Source organism: Perognathus longimembris, chromosome 6 (assembly GCF_023159225.1).
Source record: "Perognathus longimembris pacificus isolate PPM17 chromosome 6, ASM2315922v1, whole genome shotgun sequence".
Lineage (NCBI taxonomy): Eukaryota > Metazoa > Chordata > Mammalia > Rodentia > Heteromyidae > Perognathus > Perognathus longimembris.
In genome coordinates, this window is record NC_063166.1 from 57,388,309 (window position 1) to 57,415,593 (window position 27,285).

Below are 27,285 nucleotides of genomic sequence, written 5' to 3' on the forward strand. Positions count from 1 at the left end.
ATATTTTTATATATATATATACACACACACACATATATATACATGTATGTATATATATATACACACATATATATGTTAACAGAAATTTCTGATATACATACTTTATATACTTTCTTAGTCATTTTCCATTAACAGCATATACTAATGTGTATATTGGTTACAATTAGTAAGACAATGTCAATATGTTATTATTAATTAAAATAGGTCATATCAGGGTCCATACTTTTATATATTTTGTAAGTTTTTGACACAACAACATTAAGTGAAATGGTTCACAGACTTATATGTCATCTTAGCAGAGATGCCATGCTAATCTCATCATTACCTAATTTTGAATTTTGGTATATGCAAATCTAAAGCAAGAACTTAAGTGTTTTACTTTTCATGGTATTTTAAATTGGAAGTGGGGCACTGTTGGCCCACACTTGTAATCCTAGATATTCACAAAGCTGAGCTCTTTGAATAAAGGTTCAAAATCAGTCCTGGCAGATAATGAGGGTCTTGAGACCCTCATGTCCAATTAACTAGCAAAAGAGCTGGAAGTGGAGGTGTGGCTCAACTGATAGGAACCACAGCCTTGAGCAGAAAAGCCAAGCAAGAGCTTGAGGTCTGGAGTTCAAGCCCCAGTATGTGCATGCACATGTGCTATGCACACACAATTGAAGTGCAAAAATACTTCAAGTCTTCCAGAAAAGGGAAAAATATAAATTACTAAGTAAAATTAAAATGAATATTTACATGTACTTCTGGAACTCAATGGATTAAACAGAGCTTTCAACTGGATTCGGTTCTCAGAACACTTTGTAAGGCCTATCTGCATTCACAGTTTTGACTCCACTGAAGGTGAATTAATTCCTTGACAACACACAGTCTCTCTTGTTTAAAAAGAGCTTGTCAAAGAATTCAAACACATTTGCAATTTAGTTTAAAAACTAACCAACTCTCCTTCCCAATTATGTGTATTTAAAAGAAAGACATCAAGAAATTATTCACTGACCTGGCTCCAAGTCACTGCTTCAAAGAACTATCTTTACCTATAGATGTATTTTAGTTCTTTTTTCTACTAGTAAAGTTCTACACAATCTCCCAGTTTTGGAAGATTGTTCTCAAAGAGGGCTGCCTGAAAGTTTTTCCTATCCTGAGCTACAAAACCTGATCCTCACATCAAGAGTGAAGGTGTGGGCTGGTGATATGGCCTAGTGGCAAGAGTGCCTGCCTCATACACATGAGGCCCTAGGTTCGATTCCCCAGCACCACATATACAGAAAATGGCCAGAAGTGGCGCTGTGGCTCATGTGGCAGAGTGCTAGCCTTGAGCGGGAAGAAGCCAGGGACAGTGCTCAGGCCCTGAGTCCAAGGCCCAGGACTGGCCAAAAAAAAAAAAAAAAAAAAAAAAAGAGTGAAGGTGTACTTTGCCTGCCCTAGAATCTGGGCTAGCCTCTGCCAGAAGTCTCTACCTGGTTCCTTTTGGCCTCTTAATATAAAGGAAGGACACGGTCCTGCCCTAGTCATGAACAAGACCTGTTGCTCGAGTGGCTTTTCTTTGCAATGGATGGGGATATTTGTCAGTAAAATGCTGGTGGTCCTCTTCATTTCAGCCATGATCAAAGACCTTAAGACAAAACTTTCCTTTAGTAGGACCAAGTTCTGTTTATTTGTACTTGGGTTCTGTTGACGCTGCTGTCCCACAGCCAATCACTTCCTCCCACTAGTCTAAGTCTGAATGACAGATGTTTAGAAAAGGGATGTTTGCCTCATCCCAGGTTGGCAGCTAACAGAAACCACAGAGGAGAACAAACTATGCTTGAGATCATGACAGTGTTCATGAGATTTCTCCCTAAAAGTAGCAAGTTTAGGGCCAGGGAGTCCTTCATATTGCAGAGCGAAGTTTCTCAGTGTTGCTATCTTGAGCTCAAGAATTCCTTATCAGAGAGCTGTTGTCTTTGCTTTGTAAGAATTTTAGTAGCACTTCAAGCTTCTCCCCACTAGAGTCTAATTGGCCCTACCATGATTGTGGTGACTAAAACTTGCCAAGTGTGCCAAGGTTTGAGGTGGTGGCAAAAACCATGCCACACAAAGACTTCAGCAACAGTGCTTACTCTTGGGGTTGATCTTCAGATGCAAAAATATGTCATGAGATGGGCTGGGGATATAGCCTAGTGGCAAGAGTGCCTGCCTCGGATACACGAGGCCCTAGGTTCGATTCCCCAGCACCACATATACAGAAAACGGCCAGAAGCGGCGCTGTGGCTCAAGTGGCAGAGTGCTAGCCTTGAGCGGGAAGAAGCCAGGGACAGTGCTCGGGCCCTGAGTCCAAGGCCCAGGACTGGCCAAAAAAAAAAAAAAAAAAAAATATGTCATGAGAAGGTCAGCTACTATTCATTGGAAGTGTCATGTTTGCAACCATAGTAATGCTGTGGAGATCTAGAATACTTGTCTTTGGGTAGGACTTTCTAGAATTCAAGTGACGCCATTATTATTATTATTATTGGTAGTAGTAGTAGGAGGAGTAGTAATAACAGTGCTACTACTACTATTATTATTAATTCGAGTGAATTCTCTCCTTCTTTCCAAAAGGAGTGGAATTGTATTTCACTTGTTACTTGTCGATCACATGAATAACAAAGGATGATCTCTAAGGGACTGGTCCAAGTAGCTGTCTAACAGTAATGCTACTTCTCTTTTCCAATTTCTGTTGCAGCCATGCTTTAATACTCTTTATCCTTTGGGAAGTGAAACATTTCTCTCTTCTTTCCTATGATTATTTTTCACTTCTTTGTCAGCGTCTCAAAGCAAATATTCCTCTTGACTCCTCTAAAATTCCTGAAGATTCTTTGAGAGGTGATTTAGGAGCAGACACTCTGAGATAGGGAAAATAATCACTGGGATAGTTCCAATCTCACCACGATAATCAGTTTCAACAGGGAATGAAGCAAATTCAATTATAACCAGCTATATAAAAGTGCTGCTCTGAACAGCTTAGTGGGTGTTTTGTGTGCTCACTTTAAGGGAAAATTCTACCATGAGCATATCTTCTGATTCTAAGATCTCCCACACACCCTGATGAAAAGTCGGGAGACCGAGTTGCACTCTAAGTTTATCCCTCAAGGAAAATAACTGGGTCTTTTGTGTTCTGATATAAATCATTGACCTACTTCAGAAGTTATCTGGAATTCTGATGTGCTGTCCAATTAAAGTAATCAATTGGCTAATACAAAGAACTAGCTTCCTTCTTTCCTTTCTGTCCCCTTCCCCTTTCTTTCTGCCTTCAACTTTGTCCTTCAGTATTTTCTCTCAATGCCAGAGTCCAACATTTGAGCGACAAGTCTATTTTTAGATTCTTTTTTTGCTGGATATTGGAGATAAAGTCTCAGACTTTCCTGCCTGGGCTGGCTTCCAACCGTGATCTCAGCCTCCTGAGTAGCTAGGTTTGCAAGAGTGTACCACTAGCATCCAGCTAAAAACATTCTGATGTTGAATTGCCTTAAAAAGAGTCTGAAACTCTGTGGCTATGAAAAGAATCAGCTAAAATTAATGATGAGGATGCTCCTGAAGAAGGCTTCACAGTCATGCTAGTCTACAAAGTATTCTGCCATATGCAAATTCACCAAAAAGATAGTGGAACCAAGGCTTGTCAACTCCCATTGGCTGCTCCATCTCAGGTTTCTCTGCCATACATGCCTCTAGCTTATTTATTTATTACTCTAGAAAAGTTCAGTTTTTCCCATTAGTCAGCTTGCTGTGGACCTTGGGAGATAAAACGCTCTCATTGTTTATGTACCTGTAGATGCCTTCCACCAGGATGAGAATCTTTTTCCAAGCTCTGCCAGTTCGTGGTTGGCCATAGATGATAGCATCTCTCAGTACCTTCTCCAGGCTTTCCATATCTTAAAACAATGTAAAAAAGAAAATTGAGTCATGAGAAGGATATTTCTTTTCCTCTTGCATTTACATTCCTAGGAGACATCATCTTTTTTAGGTTCACACTAGAATTGTTAGAGAACAAATAAAGCTCCTGGAGAGAGAGAAAGAAGAGAGAGAGAGGGAGGGAGAGAGAGACACTGAGAGAAAGAGAGAGACAGAGAGAGGGAGAGGGAGAGGGAGAGAAGGAGAGAGAGAGAGCGAGAGAGTGAGAGAGAGCGAGAGCGAGAGCGAGCCCAATATTCTAGTAAAATTTCTCTCTGCCAAGAAGAATAACAGTGTTTGTTATTCAAGCAGGCAGGTTCTCATCTTCTAACTTAGAGAGTTTGAAATTCTACACTCAGGCCTCAACTGACTCTCCTGGTTAATGATACAATGCCACAGGGCTTTCTTTTTAATTCTACTCTTATAACTCATTCATTGTGTTTTCAGTGTAACCCATTCTTGGCCTTCATGCTTTTCCTCTATAGAGGAAAGAACCTTCTTATTTTGCTTCCAGCTCTATCCCAAGTGCACAGTATTAGCTACAATAATATCAGATTGACAGAACCAATTTCTTTTCATGGAGAAATAAAGCAGTCCAGGAGACAGGAAAGGGACTGTAACTTTTAGATCCAACTAAGACATGTTAGAAAGAATAATTGCTTCTCCATGGCAATAATTGTATTTCTTTAATTAACTATGTTGTTTTGTTTCCAAAAGATGTTGACAAGAGCATGTATTAGGAACCCTGTATGCATATATGTATATATAATAAGCCACTAGGTGGCAGCTGACTTAACAAAGCAAACAATATTTTCACCACTTTAAACACTTTTACCTGTATTAAAACCTTATTTCCACTTTTGCTGAGTTGAATGAACCCAAGTGATTGGAGAAAGCAGACTCTCTTTTCTATAATGCACCACACAGGCTGCTAGTCACAAAATAGACAAAGTATTGAGGTTTAAGGAATATTTTTGCTTCTGGGACTTGGAATTTTAAAGTGTTTATGTTTGTTTTTTTTTTAACAGAAGTGGCACATGATGAAGGTGACTGTCATGCCATCCTCATAAAAATTAGCAAGGATTAATTTTGAAATCAATACCACTAATCCTAAAGAAAAGCTTCTCTCTATTCTTCCCCCCCCCCTTTATTGTCAAAGTGTATTACAGAGGGGTTACAGTTTCATATGTAAGGCAGTGAGTATATTTCTTGTTCAACTTTTTACCCCCTTCCTCATTTTTCCCCTGGCTTCCCCCTCCCTCTTTCTCTCTCCCAACCATGAGTTGCACAGTTGGTTTACACCAAATGGTTTTGTAAGTATTGCCTTTGGAATCGTTTGTCTTTTTATCCTTTATCTCGCGATTTTGGTATTCCCTTTCCCTTCCCTAGTTCTAATACTCGTATATACAGTATCCAGGGTACTAAGATACAGTGATAGCAGGGGTAAAATCACAGGAAGGGAATATGAGAGAAAAAAGGGTATGGTTTCACATGGCGTGTTGAAAATAATTACAACAATTATATACCATTTGTTTTCATAACATGGTGTTTCATAACATGGAGTTCATTTCACTTAGCATCATCTTATGTGTTCATAAGGGCATGGCTATTGGTCTCTATAGTCTTTAAAAAAAACAAGCAAACATGAAAGCAAACTTTTGTATGACTATGAGTGGTTTCATGTTATGTTTTAAAATGATATTACCAAGAAAAATCTTATTGCCTTTCAGGACTGGTGATTCTCATTGTATATGACCCAAATGGTAAGCTGCCTGCAGAAAGACTTACTGGATTTCTCAGAGCGCCTAGTGTCCACACAGAATGATACGTTTGCTGAGGAGAAGTCAATTAGGACAAAGGCATGGATCTAGAAATCACAGAAGCTAGACTGAGAAATAGAGGGCTTCATTGATCTGCACCTGTTCTGGACCTATATTAGCCTGGGGGCAGTTTCCTCTCTCTTTCTCCAGGTGCCTTTCTGCAAATACTAGAGGAGTACTAGATGGGTTTCAAATCCCTGTAAGATTTAAGGGATATGTTTGTGATCTGTAGGTCTTGTGGAATTCTGTTCCAGCCAGCCACACATCTGCAGAAATTTTAAAGTAATGATGCCCACTAAAGTACACAAACTTGTATTATATGAATCCTCAGGATACCTTCAAGAAGTAGTAAAGAACTAGTAGGGTATTTTTGAGGCTGATTGTTTTTTCCCTCAAGTATGCAAACTAAAGCCAAATTTATTTAAAACAAGATAATACTGAAAAAGAAACCCCCCAAATCCCAAAGACTAAAGTCCTCAAACAAACCCATTCTTGTTGTTCCATAAGAAAACTGAGATTATGGAAATTAAAACATAACAATAATTTTGGACACCACCAAAGCCTACAGTGCTATTATACATGTTGTCATAGAGCTGTAATAATGTACTGCGTAATTGTGATCAGTTTAAATTTGCGCATCAACAATGTCTTAGATGTTGTTTGCTACAAAGCCTGACTCATCCAGTGTGTTCTTTCGCTTTGTGGAAGACCTAGAGGCTAGAGATGGCATGGTGCTTATGAATGTGTAGGTATTAAGAAAGAAATCATGGGGGCCATGTTCTGGAAGGCAAGTGCAAAGCAGTCCTAGTCTTTTGTAGGCATTGTTAACTGGACTACTTTATTACTAAATACCTGGAGTAAGCTAACTATATGTTGAAAGCTCCAGCCAGGCTCAAAGTACAAATACTTTTGGCAAATTTGAGCATGTATCTGTTCTTAAATTCAATGCCCAGATAATATCCCCAAGCTTCCCAGATCTGGGACAGCTACAGATAGTATCTTAGGAAAAGAGAGCATGAAGATGCAAGTGAGGGAGAATCTTCTGAGAAGGATGGATTAGGTGTAGTTCAAATTATATTTTCTTTAAGAACTGGATGTTTACGTCTCCTCTGTTTTTACTATGGTGATAAAATTGTTCTTGGGCAACTGGACTTCTGAGAACTGAAATGTTCATGAGCTGTTTCCTCACTAGCCATTTCTCTGCACTTGCTCTTCTTCTTCACTCAAGGCTAGCATTCTATCACCTGAACTACAGCTCTACTTCTTACTTTTTGGTGGTTCACTGAACATAAGAGTCTCACAGACTTTCCTGCCAGGGCCAGCTTTGAATTATGATTCTCAGATCTCTTCCTCCTGAGTAGCTATAATTACAGGTGTGAGGCACCAGAGTGCCTGGCTTAAAAAATAAAATTTAATAAAAAAAGACTAGAAGAACACTGCTTTGGTAGTAAATACTCTTCACAATTTTAATGTATGGTTTCCCTTCCAGTGTTCTATAAAGCTTTAACTTAAATGTGTGTCTCTGTTTTCATCTCTAAAACAACTAAATGTTTGTGGTTGTTGTATCTTTGTGAGGTTTTTTGGAGGTCCTGGAACTTGAACTCACGGCCTTAGGTTTGCTTGCCAGGAGCTCTCCAAAAAAAGTGATATTTAAAAAAACTTAAATTGTATTTGAAGTTTTATACATCTTAACATTATTTTAACTCAGTGAATTTTAATAAAATGTAGCAAAACACTCCAAGAATCAACAACTGTGGCTGGGAATGTGGTTAGTGGTAGAGTGCTTGTCTAGCATGCACAAAGCCCTGGGTTCGATACCTCATCACTATCTAAAAAGCAGGAAGTGGTACTGTTGCTCAAGAGGTAGAGAGTTATCCTTGAGTTAAAGAAGCTCAGGGACAGTGCCCAGGCCCTGAGTTCAAGCCTTAGAACTAAAAATAAATCTCACAGTCTAACAAAATGAATAACAGGAGACTGGCACCTAAACAGGGTGGTCAAAGTGTGTGAGAAGAATGGAGAAGAATGCAATCATATATTCAATACATATCCTTTGAAATTAAGAAAATTGAGGTAAGAGGTTGGGTTAGGAGAAGTGGGGAGAATGATGATAACAGAGACATTGATCAATATGCTTTGTATTCAGACTGATTTGTTAAATGGTAACAACTTGTTAAATTGTACAACTACTCAAATTTAAAACTTTAACTTAAAGTTAAAAAAAGAATTCACCAACCACTTTAACTTAAATAACACATTTTTCATCACCCCAGAATTTCTTTTATGCATCTTCTCACTAACTGTCTCCCTCCCTAACAGCCAGAAACCAGAAAATTGGTTTTGTCTGGTTTTCATTTTGTTATCAATGAACACACATGCTATTTACTGTCAGTAAGCTCAAAGTTGTATATTTTTCATGCCTGGTTTACTCCTTTCAAAATTGTTCTCCATGAGAGACATTCAGGTTGTTTCTTTGCCATTGTCTAGTGGCATTCCATGTGTTTTTCTAGACCTTCAAGTTGCTTCTAGAGTTTTCTTAATAATGAAACAGGTCCCAACATTCTTATGTAAATTTCTTTGTACATATGTACCTTCATTTTTCCTGTGTCAATACTTGGTGTAGAATATATAGTTCATAGGATAGGAGCATGTTTAACTTTGGAAGGCTTCCAAAGAACATTCTAAAAACATTGCATCATTTTCCACAGCCTTAGCATTCTAGTTGCTCCATATCCTTGCTAACCTTTGGCATTGCCATCTTTATTGCAGCTCTTCTTGTGGGTACACAAAGGTGCTGTAGCCAGAGCCTATTGATTCTCACCACTTCCCAATGTCATCATGACTCTTTGCACTTTAATCCATGATTGAGTTATTTAACTAAAGAGTTTTCACAAAGTACAATATCAAGGGCAGAGCTGAGTGCTCTGAGAGCTGAGTTGCTCATCATCACCTATTTTTTTAAGTGTTTCCTCATGGAGAAAAAGCATTCTGTATCCTTCTCACAATTTCTGTGCAATCCACAGTCTATCTTAAGGCAGTTGAAACAGATGATTTGGAGCAGTGCTTTGTTGATGAGGTTGGAGAAAGGAGGTGTTACACTACAAAACAAACTATTTATTTCCTTGCCCAGAATACAAAACTTGAACAAGTCTTCCCACTTTGCCAAGGTAGAGCTTTAAGGAAGGGGAGAGTGTTAGCATTTCTGATAATTAAATGACAGTGCAGAGTGAATCACTCTTGTCTCCTGATGCCTCCTCCTAAGAACACTCACAGGGGGCTTAATGAGTCGGGTACAGATTGCAATCTGAAGGTTTAATATAACATTGGGAACATAAATGTACCTGTGTTTTATTAGGATAAGCTACCAGTTGGAAGATCAAGAATGTAAACTTCCTCCATGATCTTTCTTTTCTTCTAAGAGCAAGACAATCCATGTTGGAAAAACAAAATGGCACTTACCATTGTGTTTGAAGCATCTTATGGTTGCTCCTGAGATCCGGCATCCCATGACTATAGAAGCATGGTTTAATTCGTCACTTACAATGAGACTTCCCTGTGAAGAAAACAAACACACAGAACACAGGCCAATGAATGACATGAAAGAAAGACAATGTGTGGGAATGAGGAGAAACTTGGAAACTTTGAATGCAATTTCTTAAAACCTCCTTAAAATTTAAAAGGTCATCAGTTCAAGCTGTTGAATATATGGATAAAATAATAGACAGCAGCTAGCTCCTGGGGATAGAAACATTATATCTTTATTAGAACATTTTCAGACAATTTTCAACAGAGAAGTTCATCAAAAATTTTGGGTTAGTACTGCCTAGAGTCTAAATGATTGATCACTACTATTGATTGACTGGATTAATTCATTGATGGTATCAGGACTGGAATTCACAGACTCAAGTTCACATTATTTTTGGCTCACTCAGAGAAGATCTACTCTAAGTTGAAATTCATAGGAACAATACAATAAAAGTCATTAATACGAAAAATGCTTACCTTTCCAACTAGTGCAGGGATATTTGTTGCATTAGTTGCAAATCCCATCCCAAAGATCATTGCGTCTTCTACACTAAGAAACTTACACACAAGTGCTTCCAACTCCTTATGTTTGTCCATGTTGCCTGCAGAAAATTATATGTGATTAGTTAAATTACAAGCTTCTCAGAGATTTCCCAATATAAATACAAGCAGATTCCACAGCTATTGGTACAATTTAACTCTGAGATGCACTAGATATCATGCCAAGTCTGCTATTTAGAGTACCTCATTCAATACTAATAGCCAACAGATACATGAAGGAATGAATGTTCAGTATCCATAGACATAAAGGGAATGAAAATCAAAACAACATTGAAATTTCATCTCACTCCAGTCTGAATGGCAAGGAGAAAAATTCTGGCAAAGATATAGGTAAGAATTCTTGCTGTTGGCAAGAATAAAAGCTAGTAGAGCCACTGTGGAAATCAATGTAGAGGTTCATCCAGAAACTCATTATAAAACTACCGTCTGAGTCGATTATACCACTCTTTGGCCTATACACAAAAGAATCTAAGTCATTGGAGACACCTGCACACCATAGAAACAACCTAGGTGCCCAAAAGCAGATGAATGGGCAAATACATATACCTATATCTTTATGATGGAGTAAAATTCAGTCATAAGGAATAATGAAGTTATGTTATTTACAGGAATATGCGTGGCACTGGCGATCCAACACTAAGTGAAATTATCCAGATTCAGAAAGACAAATATTGAATATCTTCTTTCATATGAAGAATTTTTTTTAAAAAACTTGAAAACTTTGTCATGAATGAAAGAGAAAGATAAATTCTTTAGGGGAGAGTCTAGTGGAAGAGTATGAGTGTGAGTATGGGAGTCAGAAACAGCATGTGATGCTGTGGGAAATATTTTCTACAAAATACATTTGACAGAGGACAAAATATACAAATGAAGGATGCTGTGATGAGTAACCATGAGATGTCAAAGTTGTTACTGAGATTGAAGTGACTGAAATATTGCTGGCATGTTTAGCCCTATTATGAGACATTATGGTTGGGAGAATTAAAAGTTAAAATTTGACACCACACAATCAGTTGTTTGGCTCTTTTATTTTTGCCTAGAAGAGACTGTATCCCCCTAGAATCGTCCTAAGGTTAGGTTGTAAAGATCACACCAGCCTGGGCATGAAGATACTGGATTGTGGCCCCAGTCTACCACCAACATCTGAGTGGCCTCCAGCTACTGCTCCTTGAAGTCCCTGAAGACCTGTGAGGCCTCTTGTAACTTCTTAAACTCTTTTCTCCACGGTCTTCCTGTCCTACCCGTCACCTAGTTTCAGTTTGGGAATTCTGTCCAACATGACACTTGTTCTCAGCTGCTTTCCTCAACTTCCCCAGACAAAATGTGTCATTTTCCCTTTTGAGATTTTGCACCTTCACCACCTGATAATGATTACACTTGTTTAGTTGAACTAGCTAGGCTCTGGGAGACAATCTTCTTTGTGACAGAATGGATCCTCCACAATAATAATATCAATGTTCATAATATCAAAAAGACTATGGTAGTATTGTTGATGTTTTTGCTTTGGTCACTACAGTGCTTAGTTCAGTGCTGGCATAGAGGAGAAGCTTGTCGTGTTGCATGGGGTTCTTTCAGTGGAGAATGAAGAGTGGTGAGCTTTCAGACAGAGACTGAATGAGGAAAGACTACAAAAAGCCATGCAATGCCCAAGGCAAAAAAGAGAGGAAGCAATGGATGTCATTTTTTGGAGTCTTCAAGAATTAGCAGAAGGGACTCAAGATTTGTTCAACTTTCTAATGCTCCACATAAGCCTTCTTGTTCCAGAGGATCAAATCACACTGTGCTCTGACCCAGTCAACTCCAGGTGAACGCGGAGAGGCTGGGGATAAATCACCTTTCTTTCTTTTTTTTTTTTTTTTGGCAGTCTAGGGTATGGACTCAGGGCCTGAGCACTGTCCCTGGCTTCTTTTTGCTGGAGGCTAGCACTCTACCTCTTGAGCCACAGCACCACTTCTGGCTTTTGCTGTTTATGTGGTGCTGAGAAATCAAATCCAGGGCTTCATGCATGCTAGGCAAGCACTCTACCACTAAGCTATGTTCCCAGCCCCGATAAATCACCTTTCATCTTTCCAAGTCAATGTTCCCATCAGTTTAACTATGACTGTTGCATCACTGAAAATGCTTATGAGAACATGAGCTATGTTTTGTAAAGAGAAAGATTAATTTTGAAATATTATTATACTGTTCCTTTTAAAAGTTATTGATTGTTATTGTGAAGATGATGTACTGGGGCATTATGCTTACATAAGTCAGGTCAAGAGTACATTTCTTTTTAAACCATGTCACCCTTCCCCTGTTCTCTCCATTTTTCCTCCCATCTCCACCCATTCGTCGTATAGTTCATTTGCAGCATAGTGTCTAGTGAGTATCACTGTTGCTTTTGTTCATCCTTTGTCCTCCATTTCTGGGCCCCCTTATCCTTCCAAAGACAAATAAATGAATAAACAAGACAAAAGGAAATGAAAACAAAAACAGCAAGAAAGGAGGAGGAGGAGGAGGAGGAGGAGGAGGAGGAGGAGGAGGAGGAGGAGGAGGAGGAGGAGGAGGAGGAGGAGGAGGAGGAGGAGGAGGAGGAGGAGGAGGAGGAGGAGGAGGAGGAGGAGGAGGAGGAGGAGGAGGAGGAGGAGGAGGAGGAGGAGGAGGAGGAGGAGGAGGAGGAGGAGGAGGAGGAGGAGGAGGAGGAGGAGGAGGAGGAGGAGGAGGAGGAGGAGGAGGAGGAGGAGGTCATCTTTCTGGAGTTCATTTAGATAAATATTTTGTATGGTCAGCTGCCACAAAGCTATGAGAAATTTGTAAGAGTGTTGGATATTTTTGACTTTAGAAATCCCTGTCTTTGAGAGTTAGTCTTGGCTGGTCTGAGGTAAAGTGAGATTCTTAAAGGAATAATAATATTCCTTAAAAACAAAGTTCTTCTGTAGTAGTTAAGTGAAATGTTCCTTTTCTTATTTTCATATTCAAGAAACAAAACTGTAAAATTGACTGTAAGATAGTTCTAATATATGTGGACAGGTCAGCATGAATTATATCCTGCCCCTTTGTATAACTGTTAAAAGCCATAAAATAAAATGAATGAAAATAAAATGTAAAAAAATGTAGAAATAGCTTGGGAAAACAAAATAGTCAGTAAAACTAGACAATCTTCCTTCTCCCATTCAGGCCATAACTTCATTGATTAAGCATGTGAAGTTGTAGTTGTCAATAATTGAAGAAATTATATGGTATTTAAAATATTATCTTGTGTGTAGAAATTTTTTAAATCCCAAGAAAGTATAGTTATAACCTTAGTTGAAGGTACTAATAAATATGAAGTAATTTTTATTTAAGCTTGATGATATTTTAATTTCTGAACTCAATCACAAGCATTCATTGTTTAGTGACTGGATGAACACAGTGCATATGTTGACTCTTCTTATTCTAGTGGTATATTTATCCAATGAGACACCTAAAATCTGATTTGTGAAGTGAAGAATAAACACATACTGGATATATCACCTTGCCAGCTCACATGTACCAAACATTGGTTTATTGCCATTAGTCAAATTCATGACAAATTACTAAGATTCAGCTTACGGACATCTGCTGGAATTTTATTGAGTCTGACTGGCTCATACTCTTTATTTAGAAAGCAGAGACTGCTGGCCTTCCTACTGACATATTGACATTGATTAACATCAAAGAGACCTTTCCACAGTTGCCAATTCTTCCTTTAGGGCATGAGTAATGATTACTTTCCAAGCTGTGACTGTGGTCTCTTGAGGTCCAGAATGCCTTGTTTATGGACTGTTTGTAGACAGCTTAAGAACAGCCTGTCACTTACCGTAAGTATCTGCCAACTATCTTATATGTCTGTATTAATAGTGCTATGGCTTTCTGTCAGTCCACATTTGTGCCATTTTCCTTAAACTGGGGATTCCTGCACTCATGACAACTTCATACCTTAGGCCTAAATGAGCCATTGACCAGCATTTCCCTAAAGCCCTTGTGCACCATGCTCTCCTCTTTGTTTCACTTGTGTGAAGTTTGGCTGAATTAAGGAGCCATGCTGCCTTTTGAGAACTTTTGGAAGAGGCCAGATGTTGTATCTAAAATGGGATTAGGGCATAATGTTTTGCTGAAGACAGTTGACTGCTGCTGTAGCCCTCTTGACTAAAGCTGATAAAGTAGGAGACTCTAATTGTTTGGACACACCTACCTAGCACTTTAACATAAATCGCTCATCACTTCTTCATATGTTCAAGCATTAGCAAATAACTAAAATCTCATGTAAAACAGAGGGAGAGAGTTTGGTTAAGACTGAGATCATAGGATCTGTTAATATCTCTTTGTAGTACCCTATTGGGGATAGTAGAAAATTGTACAGAGAAGACTTGAATACTGACAGTGAGGTTTCTGTTCTTACTTGGGACTCTCATCATCCAGCATGGGGCAGAAACACTGGGCTCCTAGACCACAGAGACTGTTTTCACCAAAATACTTGATCATCCCTGTGTGACCTTGGGACCAAGGACAGCAGGTGTCTTTGAAGCTTGGGATGAAATGGTACCAGAGAAACTTCACTTCATATGGGAGAATCAAAGCACCAGCATGGTCTAAAGGTAGATGAATAATCAAAACTCAGAGACAACTTTAACTTGTTAAAAAAGAAAACTCTTAAGGACTTCTGTACACCTGAGCTTGTAATACACATGGCCTTATATTCAGTAGCCATGTGACCTTGGGCAAGGTATTGATTTTCTGCACTTTGGAATGCTTTTTCATAAAAGAAAGTTAGACAAAAGATTTGGGGCATTGCCAAACCTGGATGTGACTTTATCATGTTTTCTCCACTTTACTTCATTTAAGTGGCAGAGAAATCTACTATGACTTGGATAGAGATTAATATATAGACTCTAGCTGGGTGCCAGTGGCTCACACCTGTTATCCTAACTACTCTGGAGGGCGAGAGCTGAGGATAGAGGTTCGAAGCCAGCCCTGGCAAGAAACTCTGTGAGATTCTTATCTCCAATTAACCACCAGATAACCAAAAGTAGTGCTGTGGCTCAAGATGTAGAGCACTAGCCTTGAGCTGAAGAGCTCAGAGACAGTGCCCAAGCCCAATGTTTAGGTCCCATGACCAAAAGAAAAAAAAATAGAGAGACTCCTGCAGAGTGTCTTAGTTTTAGTTTCATCTCTCTTTCTTTTTTCTTTTTTATTGTCAAAGTGATGAACAGAGAGGTTACAGTTTCATACATTAGGCCTTGGGTACATTTCCTGTACTGTTTGTTACCTCCTCCCTCATTCCCCACCTCCCCCTTTCCCTCTCCCCTCATGAGTTGTTCAGTTGGCTTACACCAAATGGTTTTGCAGGTATTGGAAGAGTTTATTCTACTTCTTGGCTCACTAAAAGAAACTCAAAAGTATGTGCGGTGTCCAGATTGGTTTTGAGTTCAAGGCAAAATGTACATGACTGGAACCTGAAGGATGGTAACAGATATGTGAAATATATAGATGAATGATAAAAGAAATCTGGATACATTTCTGATCTATACAACCCAAGCTTCTACAGCTGTGTTGGGCAACAAGTGAAAAGTCATATCATATAGTTAGACAGCATTCTATGTACTGAGAAGAAGCAAATGTCAAAATAGTCAGAAGTGACCTCCATTCTACCATCAGATCCAACATTTATGTGCTGTCAAGAGGGTAGAGAATAAATGAGTAAACACTGAGTCTCTGTCAAGTGATTCTACCCCTCCCCGATTCCAGTCAGCCCTCTTTGCACAGATAATTGCCTGAATATGAGAAATTATGGGCAGATCTGGATAAATGCCAAAGAATATATGGAGGGGCCAATGTTGAAGAAAGTTAATCTGTATGTTTCAAAAATATTATTGGATTTAACTGAACTGGTAGTTTAAATGAAAGAGGCTAAATATGATACATGTTGGTTTGTGTACTGGATTTGACAACCTGGTCAATTGCTATTAAATCTAGAAGATTCTCCTCAAGTTATTCTAATGACATATACTTGTCGAAACCAGTACATTTTTATAGAGATCCAGAGAGAAGGGCATATTGTTACTTATTTAAAATATACTTTAATTTAGCCTTGTTGAAAAATCAGGCTGATTTTTTTCTTCAAGAGTTTAAGTGAATGAGACTTATGTTCTCTAGATATATCTACCCATCTTTGAGGAAAGAACACAGGAAGATCTTTGATATTGTGAATGAAGTGCTAACAGAGAACATGTCAGGAAGGCAAGTTGTAGGGCTAGACTAGGGAGTGTGTTGTTAAACTGAAAAACAGAACGGATTTAACGAAGTTTCATATCACTACTGACATGAAATAACATCACACTGTAAACTTTTAGAATGGAAAAGGATTTCCTATAACCTCCACTTGTGTAGATTCCCAAGGAAATATGCCATTATGATGATTTATGATGATTTGAGAAATGAGGATATCGAAGGCTACGTTTTTCAAATTTGCAATTATAGTGGAAAGGATTGCTCTTGAACAGCTATTTTAGATATATGTGTGCTAGGCAGATACATGGATATACCTAAGGAGAATCAAGTACAAGCTTTCCTTTTCAAGGGCAGAAAATACTGCTAAGTTGACATGAGCTTTTGTTGTCACAAGACTTAGTAACATCCCTTGAATTCGTTTTGTTAGATGTGGATGGATGATTGCGAGTTCTGGGAGAATTATGGCAGCACAGAGGACTGCCATATGTGATGCGGCAAGTGTATACACAAATAATATGCCATTACTACACATCCATTTTTTCATCCTTGGGTGTTCAGGGAAAGAAAAAAGAAGAAATTCTAACCCTTGAAAAGGAAGAATAATGCAAAAAAAGCTTCTGTACAGCTTGCTTGAATTGAGCCTTTCTTGGGTTTGAAAATCTGGACTGGCACAATGTGTTTAGTGATCAAAGAAAACTTGCCTCACTAATTTTCTATTACTTACTTGCCATTTTTCATTTACACATCCATACCTCAGTCAAATGGAGGATTTGCACTACACAAAGTCAAAGGCCTTGGATAAACTGTTATACCTAGAGTGAGTCTGCTAATGTATAATTTTATATCACTCACAAATTTCTAACCATCCACACAGCACTTTGACAAAGTAATGGAGAAAAAAGGTTGACAGTTGCCATTCTATTTGCATAAAAATCATACAATTTGAAAGGGATATAAAAAAATCTGGGCATATTCCAACCAAAACATCAGCAGGAGGGTAAAATAAAATGTGTCTTAGATATTTTTGAAATCCATGATTAAAGACTCTAAATGGTTACATCACTCTGTTTCACATTCAGGATATAAAAAGTGCATTCTGCAAGGCCAGGAGCCTATGGAATGGTAATACAATCAAGACCTTCCTTAATTATGTGTCCACTTTTTTAGTTGTCTTCTAAGGTAAAGAGCAGGACATTGTTTCTGCCATTTCTTTTTTCACTTTGGCAAATTCTCAGCTGTATTTTGAGCTTCTTTCTATCAGGCATGGTTTTTCAGATTATATTCCTTTCAGGATTTGCTATTTCATTGGTGTGAGTCTCTTTCGACTTGGACTGCATTCTGGTGGCTAGAGAAGGGAGATGGATACCTGCTTAGGAACTATCTATCTACTTTTCCACCACTGGAGTAATTTTAATTTAGTAGAATATTGTAAATTCCAGTGAATTATTGAGTTTAGGTGCTTAAACCAAAGTGTTTATGCTGCCAGTTGGTAGGGATGTATGTTGTGAATCCATTGGAACTATCAAGCTGTTCCTTAAGACCGTAAGTCACATGCTTTATAAGAGTTATTTAACTTTCTCCAAATAAATGACCTGCAGAAGTATGTCATTCCTAATTCTTGCATGCTGTATTAAGATTATTACTTACGTTACAATGATATTTTTGGAGGAACTGTGGATTGAGTTCGGGAACTTCATGCTTGTTAGAAAGGCTCTCATCACTTGGACCATACCTTTGACCTATTTTTCAATTTCCCTCAAATGGAGAGAGAGGAATGTAAGCTTCCTTCTCACAAATTTTATTCCTTTGGATAAGAAAAAATTATTTTTCTAAAGGGAATTAGTCATCCTGATCAGTCTTCCTACTCATTCATTATTCATTCAACCCCATATTCCTGAGGGCCAATCCCTCTACACATGAAGCTGATGTTTGCGAAGCAGAGGCAGGCTACCTATTCATACAAAATAAGATAATTTTCATCAATGATAAAGGTCACTAAGAAAATTGAGTAAAAGAACAGTAAAATGTCCTGCAATAAAAGGCATATCAGTTTTTCAGCTTAGAAGTATGGTGAGAAAAGAAGCCATTTCACTTATTCAGGAGAGATTTCAGGATAACAATAATAAACGGCCTGATAACAGCAGAGTTTGAATGCTTTCAAAAGATATTCATATCTCCTTTTCATTTCTAATCATCGCAAAGAATCTGAGCACTAACTGAAGAAAAGGCCAAATGAGTGACTAGACCTACCCATTTCAAGTCTGGTGCTGGCCACCCCTGCGCCGTACTTATATAAAACCTCCTTCACTTGCTCAGTGTAACTGGCTGTGAGACCAAGGAAGTTGTAGGAGCCCATGTTGATGACATTTTTGAGGATTCTTCCAGTGAACCTGCATGGAAACATATAAGTGAATACCATGACCTATCTCATTTAACAGCCTCCTCGGAACCCAGAGGCCTCAGTTCCAGCCCCAGTCATATTTCCTTTTCTAACTTACACAGCCTCCAGCATGAAATGGCCTGCTTTTAGAAGACAGTAACCTATACTGTACTGTGTCAGAGCACAGGGAGAAAGGCAGCCAGAACCATGGCATGTTACTTAGCACTGATGTTCCTGAGAAGTATTTGCTTTCATAATGCACACTGTGGTTTAAAGCCTCAGAGTAGCCTTCTAAGGGTTGATTATCATTGTTATCTTCATCAAAGAAGAAGAGTGTATGATTAGTCAAGAGAGTTAAGGAAGGCTTTTCAATGGTAGGTACTGAATCTTAGGACACAAATGTAAGTATAATATAAATGTGCCATTTTGGCAACCTAATTAATGTGACTTCCCCATAAGTATCATGAGGTCCTTAAAGGGTGACGTCATAGGAAATCAACTTCTTCTATGCCTGAGTGTTATCGGATCTGTATCCTAATGGCTATGCTAGAATTTTCCTGAAAGGACTGAGTTTTCCCCACCAAGCCTCTCCAGGTGGATGCCGTACCTGAATGTCCAGTTATAGTCATCAGACACTCTCTCCAGCATGTCAAAATAAGGCCCTGGTTCACTGCAAATGGGCCTGTTCCAGTTATCTCTGATTCGCATATACAGGTTTCTGGTGAAGAAATTCTCAAAGTCTTGATACAGTGGCACAAAGTCCTGTTAAAACAAAGGTAGCAAGTTAGTGTTGGTCTTGGTTTGTTTGTTCATTTATTTATTTACAGTTGGATGCAGAGAGAAGGCTGGAAGAACCCTGTAGAGAATGTTTTTGAGCCAGGGCTCAAAAAGGTGAAGGAACAGATGGAGTTCACAAATAAAGTTGTGAGGCTTCCATCCCTAAATAACTTACTCTTCTTTGAAAGTGTGTGTATGTGTGTGTGCATGTGTGTGTGTGTGCACGTATGTGTGTGGGTATGTATGTGTGTGAGAAGGTGATAAATAAATATGGGTAACAAAGGTGACACCACACTACCTGGGAACAGTACAGCAAGTAGTGGAGATCCTAGTGCTTCCAAGAAAGGGAAATTCCAATAGAAAGGTATTGACATGTGTTTATGCCCAAAGAGTTGAATTGGGAAACAACAATGGAGATGATAATTTATTATTTGCTTTTTCAAACAGAAATATCCTCCTCAATCACATTTTCAGAAATGTGGAGTTCCTACTACTCATGAAGAATTTGGCATTGATTTGAGGAAACAGCAAATGCTCTCCTTTGCAAAACTTCTCTCCTATGGCTGAGAGTCTACAACTGAGTTGACAAACTTGACAAACTTGACTTGGCATGGGAGGTAATGGCCCTGTATGATCCAGCTGAGGCACGACGGCACATCTTCTTGTATAGTTAATTCTTCTTGATAGTTAATTAATATATCTTCTTTTTTTGTTTTGTCAGTCCTGGGGCTTGAACTCAGGGCCTTGGAACTGTCCCTAAGCTTCTTTTGCTCAAGAATAACATTCTACCACTTGAGCAACAGTGCCACTTCCAGCCTTTTCTGTTTATGTGGTACTGAGGAATCAAACCCAGGCCTTCATGCTTGCTAGGCAAGCACTCTACTACTAAGCAAATTCCCAGTCCTTAATATATCTTCTTGATATTTAATTCTAGGCAGGAAATGTAAAAGCTCTAACCTAGCACTTACGCCAAATTCCCTAGGCATTCATGGGATCAGGACAAGAGAGTGTTAGATTTTGTTGAGGAATCAGGAAGGTCTTGTGAAGGAAAGATTGTGGAGGTAACACAAAGCAGAATGAGGTTAGTATAGGCAAGGATGCTTGACACAGATACTTATGGTATATGAGTTTTGTTTGGGAGCATGAATAAGAATACAGAATCCTTGTGCCACCTTCGAGTAAAAGTTAAGGTCTCAATTCATCTGACTTTTGATTACTGTTCATATCCCATCCTTCACTACTCCTTGGGTTATAGATGAGACTGTAATGCCAAAGAATGCAAAAGACTTAATCAACTCAGCCATTATTCTGCAGATCATAGGGAGCCACTGAATGATTGGGCATGAACTTTCTTTTTTTGGCTACTGAAGCAAGTGAAGCCATCTTTATTGCAAATGTTCTGTTCTCCACACAAATAGATCACAAAGATATCCTGTAAACCCAATACTTCAGGGCCCAAATCTCATATACCTAGTAAAGACATTTATACCATGAGATGGCAAGCAGGAGGAGCAGGGCTGACAAATCCTGGTGACATAATTATTCATGATTTGTTTCCACACCCACTGGCTTGCCTCACCTTCTCATGTCATATTTCTGGATTGTCCCCACTAAGCACTCCAACTTCTTTTTTTTTTTTTCTCAAATTTTTATTATCAAACTGACGTACAGAGAGGTTACAGTATCATACGTTGGGCATTGGATACATTTCTTGTACTGTTTGTTGCCTTGTCCCTCAGGGCATGAACTTTCTTATCACCCTCTCATCCTCTCTGGGCTGTCTTATTTTTCTTATGAATTTTGGAGCTCATTTCCTGAGAATGAGGAGCATGGAAAAGCTTTTTATAGATAGTCTTATGCTATTGATTTCCCCAGCCTTGTTTTGGTCTATCCCAGAGGAAAAACTCACAGAGTCTATAGGTTTGCTGGCAGATGGATTCATCCAAATTTCTTGTGGTTTCACCCTTTGGTGCTCAGTGAACATGATAAGATTCTTATGAGGTAAATTATGATCCTCTGTGGAAATGAACATTCATAATCACATACTGAGACCATGTATTGCATGTGAATTTGAAGCTACTGATTATGTTTGAAAGTGTGCTGAAAACTATATTTCATTTAAATAGTTGTGCTATGTTTTATTATTATTTAAAGCTGCAAGCTTACAACAATTACATGTTCCTTTTTGTTTTTACAGGGGAAAAAGACATATTGTTGAGACTATAGATGGGAAATTTTGAAAAACTCATTTTCATTGTTTCATTATTTCCCCAGATGACTTGCTGGTTCATGGATTACCCCCCAATGTTATTTATATCCCCTTATTTATCTAAGTCTTTATGTGGGATGATGCTCTATAAAGTTATCTAGAGAGAGAAGAGAGTACTAAGTCTGCAAGGAATATTTCTGGAATCTCATTGGACTTAAAGCTTTAGGCTTTATGAAGGGTCTTACCCAAATTACAGGCTCCATTGGTTTTGGAGTAAAGGAGGAAAATAATCAAAGTACTCACTCTACAAAATGTCTGACCAAGGTGACTTAGATTCTAATCATCCTCTTGTTTCACCAAGTGTCTGAAACAATGATTTTAGATTGTCCCTAGGCTTATCTAGTGTCCCTCTAAGATGTCAATGAGGATGAAAAGGGAATCTTAAGGTAACCCATGTTGAGCAGATTGTAAGACTCTAGTCATTCAGAACTTGTCATTGACTTGAGAAAAGAATCTCCAGCTGTCTATCTCCTGCTTCAGGAGGATGTATCATCGTGCTCACTTGAGAGGAGGCAGAAGATTATTTCACTCTACTTTAAATTTATGCCTCCTAATTCAGAGATCTAGAATGCATATCTATGCAGATTGGGCAGAGACCTCTTTATTGAGATAAAGGCTTTAAATGCAAGTTACAAGGAGTCAAAGCTATTCTGAGAGCCTGGGATAGGTTTCTTGCTGGGGAAGGTTTGTAAATTCAATGGTAATGCTATAAACTAAGCACTTGTAATTCCCTTGCAAGGAAAAAAACAAAAAACTAAAAGGACCAGACTTTAACCACATAGAGATTTGTATGTGATATCAGTACTATGCCGGTTCTTATTCACAAATTCGGTGACCTATTTAGAACTGAAGATCTGATCTGGAAATGACCTCAATTGCTTTTGGGCATGGTCCTTCTTTCCATATGGGTGGCTTTCTTCCTGTGTGGGAGTGTACTTTCACTCTACCTCAATCTTTGAGCATCAGTGAGCATTCTTGTGGAGCAGGCCCTACCAAGGGTCAATGTCCTCCAGTTTCTGTCAAGTTTCCCACAGCAATTACCTACTTCAGAGAATGGAGCTGGGCTTGATATTTCATAAACAGGCACTTCATTAGGACATACGTTTGACTGTCAACTTAATTTATGACCTGGCTTAGTCAATATCCTTTATGTCTGTCTTTTGACATGAATGTGATGGAGTACTCTAGGCCATCAGCACACAGTCATTTTAGAGGGTAGGGTGCAGGAAAGTAGAACATCAGTGTAAAAGAAAAGTAATCATGGTATGTCTTTGTTTTTCTGCATTGAGGCAATCTTTCCTTTCTTACCTTTAGATTGTATAATAATTTTGTTTAATATTTCCTTATGTAATAATTTCTAATTTCTAGATAGTCTAGGCATTTCAATGCAGTTTTTGTAGAAAACTTGGTAGAAGTCAGAAAACTTGACTGCACAAACTGGAAACTATGAAGATCTCAAAACAATGCTCTTTGCAATAAATCATGATGCAGGCCTTGGTGTTCATAAGAAAGTGAAAACTTATATCAATTACCCATTATAAAACCTGCTTCCAAACTTGGAAACATGTCTCTTATTAATTTAACTACACCTTCCTTCAGTAACACATAAAACCACTGCTTTGGGGTGGGAGAAGTTAGAGCTGTTATCAAACACCAGTTATTCATTTGTGTCTCATGGATACTATCATCATTGCTCAACATTTCCTTTTATGTTGTTTCCTCTTAGGAAAAATATGTTTCTCTTACAGTAAAGCTCAGAATAACAACAAAATAGGTTGTATCTTCTTTTCTTGTGAGGGAAACTGTATTTATAATAGTTCTTCAAAGCATGAATCAAAGGAAGTGTGGCATGTTTAATTTTCATTTTGAAAGAATTAAACGGGGCCTCTGAGCCGCCGCCATACTGGCCCGACGAGCTCTCGGCGGGGCCCTGGCCTACGCGGAGGACGGCGAGGAGCCCTGCGCCTTGTCCTATCACTCTGGGAGCGCGGGGTCCAAAGCCGCGGCCATGTGGAGGTGGGATGTGGAGTGCAATACGTGCGCCATCTGCAGGGTCCAGGTGATGGATGCCTGTCTCAGATGTCAAGCGGAAACAAACAAGAGGACTGTGTAGTGGTCTGGGGAGAGTGCAACCACTCCTTCCACAACTGCTGCAAGTCCCTGTGGGTGAAACAGAACAATCGCTGCCCTCCGTGCCAGCAGGACTGGGTGGTCCAGAGAATCGGCAAGTGAGCGTGCGGCCAACCCGGCCCTGGAGTGCTGGAGGCCCCGCCCTCGGAGCCTTTGGGACTCACCAGAGGCACGACTTAGCACTTTGTTGGTTTTAGTTTCCTTCCTAAGTTCTCTACAGTTATGCTAATTTATTAGAGATGCCCTTGCCTACCTCTGTGTGTGCCGCACGTGGCTGAGAAGTGCAAACGGAAGGACCCTGTGGGTTCCCGTTGTGCAGAAGGCATGAAGGGAGCTTCCCTTCCCAGAACACTGCCCACACTCCAGTCCAACACCAGTCCAGGCCAAAAGGGTGTCACACGGTGTTTTAATAAATGGTTTATTCTGTTTACTTCGAGTTGTTAGAATTTCGTGTTCAGCCTTAAACCTAATAATTTGTCAAATAATGTGAAGAACTTGATATGCTCTTTCCTCTGTGGCAGTCTTAAAGTTTATTACCAGGAAATGTATATATGTGAGAAAAGACTTCTGTTTTATGAACTTACATCAGGGGAGGTGATCACGTAACAAATTATGGACCACACATCATTTTAAAACTCTGTACTGTATATATGCTTATCTGAACTAGGGAAGGGAAAGAAAAATGAGGGCGGGTGTAACAAGTAAGACAAGAAATGTACTCACTACCTTATTATGTAACTGTAACCCCTCTGTACATCACCTTGTCAATAAAATTTAATAAAAAAAGAATTAAATGGTATTGTGATTTGGGATTAAGTGTTCTTCAAAGGGTCATATGGTTGACACCCTGTGGAACTATTGAAAAATCATGAAATCTTTAAGGAAGTTGAAGGAAATTGGGTCATTGGGGTCATGCCCTTCAAGGACATGAGACCCTTGAGATCTCAGTCATGTCCCCCTCCTCTCTTTTTATTTTGTTCTCCAGGTACCATAACATAAGCATAACATAACTTTATTCTTACTTGAGTTTCTCACCATGAGGTTCTGACTTGCTTCCAGCCCAAAAAGATGGAGCCAAGTGAACATAAACTTCTGAAGCCTCAAGGCTGGAACTAGGAGTCTGAAATGTCCCCTATTTTTAAGTTGGTTTTCTCAGACATTTTATCACAGAGATGAAAACCTGACTAACACAGATGGGAATGGGTAAAGATCCCAGACTCAAGTACTTGTATGGATCCTCTACAGTCTCATAAAATGTACAAAAATAAAGATCATAATGAAGTTATAAATGCCTAGTAAGACAATCGAAAGTATCATCAATGCATCAGAAATGCTACAGAATAAACAATAACCTCCTCCTCCTATTGGATAAACAAGGTATAATCAATGGAAAAGTAAGAAGACAGGATACTATAACTCAAAATATTTGCCGGGAATTTTGATGTGGACATTGGCTAACTATAGGACAGTTTTAAGTTGGGAGTAAGTTGCTTTATATTTGGGAAGCTAGATCCCTTTATCCTCCTCCTATTGGACTAATAACTTAAAAATAAATAAGCAAACAAACAGAAACAAGGCAGAGCTTTGTGGTAAGCAGCAGGAACTAAAAGGTACAATAATGCCCTAGTGTACAAATGGGGAGGCTCGACAGCAAGATGACTAGCATTTAGTTTTAACAACTCATTCAGTTTCACTTTTGTAATCACCCCACAAAAATTATGTGTGTATGTGTGTGTGTGTGTGTAAATAAATCCACATATAAAATATAGGCATGTCTATAGGAACATTGCAGAACAATGCATCCTTTAACAGTTCAAGAGCATAGCAGCCATGACTCAAAAGAAAATTAATATTAAATTCAGTACTTTTTCTAGAATATGATGAGAACTGACCAAGAGAATATTTGAAGGAAAATAACCAGAAGACATATTAGGATAGATTTCATATTAGGATAGAGCCAGTATCTCTCTGATGGGCATGAAAAAACTGAAAGAAGACAAGAAGGGAAAAAGGAGAAGGAAAAGAAAGTGAAGTAGGAGAAGAGAAAGAGGATATTTCTAGACATGAAGAAAAGTTTGAATTTGAAGATGTAGAGTCCATCAAGTACTGGCTAGAACAAATGAGTGAAATTTCACACCCAAATGAAAACTACTTCCATTTCAGACCTCCAAGATTAAGAAAGAAAAATCCTGAAAGTGTTTAAAGAAGATTGAAGATAGGTTATCTGTAAGGGAAGAAGAGTCAGATTGCTTTCACACTTTTCTGGCACCAATAGAAGTGATTATTAGGAATATTATTTTGAACTTAAAATCATGCGTTCAGCCAAGTCAACAAATGAATGCAGAATTACAGGTGTGAGCCACTAGCCTCAGGCTTTATTTAGAACTTCTATGTGCTTGAAATAGATTAGAAGGTACTATCACGAAATGAAGATACTTATATATCAAAATGTGGTTATTAGTATTAAACAGGGTTGAAAGCCTATAAAATCACTTGAGTAGGCAAAAAAGTAGTAAGTCTAAAGGAATGAGCAACACTCCATATACAATTGAATGCCTAACAATGTAGATTTTTGGGGGGATGTGTCACCCAGAGAAAATTTCCAAGTATTCTAATAGGACTATGTGAAAAATTGTGAAGGAGATAATTCATTAAGGTAGTATTTGAGATCAAAATACGAAAAGAACAGTTGGATTCCTATTATTTACTGTCAATAATTAAGTAGAAAATGTTCTGGAGAAAAAAGTAATAAAATATCATTATAATATGAAACATATCCAAATAAAAGGAAATGGTGAAACTTTTACACAACATAAAATTTTATTAAAAAGATAAGAGGTATGTGGAGATAGGCTGCAAAGACTAAATATTATGAAAAAGTAAACATTTCCAAAGTTAACATATAAACTAGCCACTTAAAGGAACAAGTTCTATTTTCAAAATTCAAGTTAAATCTCAAATATTCACTGCAAAAATGTTACTATTTACTTTAAACTTGTGGAGCTATTTAAAATATAAACAACGAGATCAATATTTGTAATAGTAAATTAAAGTAGTTAATGATATTGGGATAATTAGGAATGTCTTTAAAAAAATTGTCTTTCTACCTTACAGAGCACATAGAAATAAATTAAAATTGGATTTTCTGAATAAATGTAGGAAATAAATGCCTCAAATCACAAAATTATTGAGTGAATCTAAGGAAAAAATTATTGTAATTTTAAGATGAAAAAGTGCCATCCTACACATGACTGATCTCCCTTCCTATAAAAGAATAGTAACAATAAAAGAAATTAAAGAAATATTCAACTATTAAAGAAATATTCAACTTAAAATTTTATAGGTATTAAAATTTATGTAGATAGAGCAAAGAGCCAAGGAATAGCCAATTAAATTCATTAAAACAGAGTTAAGTGGATAGATTACTGATACAAGAATACAGAGAAGAGTTCTAAATCAATAAGAAAATTAAATTAATAACGTTATGAAAGTATAAACAGGCCATTTAACAAGAATAGGTATGAATGAGAAAAAAATCATATGCAAAGAAACTCAGTTTCACTATTAAGAGAATGCAAATGAAGGCCTGAATGAAAGTATTCACTCATCAGATGGATTTTTTTTTGTTTATAATATGCATGTTATGAAATGTTGGCAAGGAAGTACTCACAGAAATTGCTCACCCGAGTTTA

At 38.2% G+C, this 27,285-nt stretch overlaps 1 protein-coding gene across 1 annotated transcript in view; it reads right to left on the reverse strand.

Moving 5' to 3' along the window:
• Positions 1–27,285, reverse strand: part of Sptlc3 (serine palmitoyltransferase long chain base subunit 3) — a 97,774-nt gene that overhangs the window by 42,339 nt on the left and 28,150 nt on the right. The window contains exons 3-7 of the mRNA XM_048349366.1: positions 19,025–19,179; positions 18,288–18,427; positions 9,726–9,850; positions 9,183–9,276; positions 3,782–3,887 (exon numbers count right to left, since the gene is read on the reverse strand). Coding sequence (XP_048205323.1) covers positions 3,782–3,887; positions 9,183–9,276; positions 9,726–9,850; positions 18,288–18,427; positions 19,025–19,179 — 620 coding nt within the window. The remainder of the gene's footprint in view (positions 1–3,781; positions 3,888–9,182; positions 9,277–9,725; positions 9,851–18,287; positions 18,428–19,024; positions 19,180–27,285) is intronic.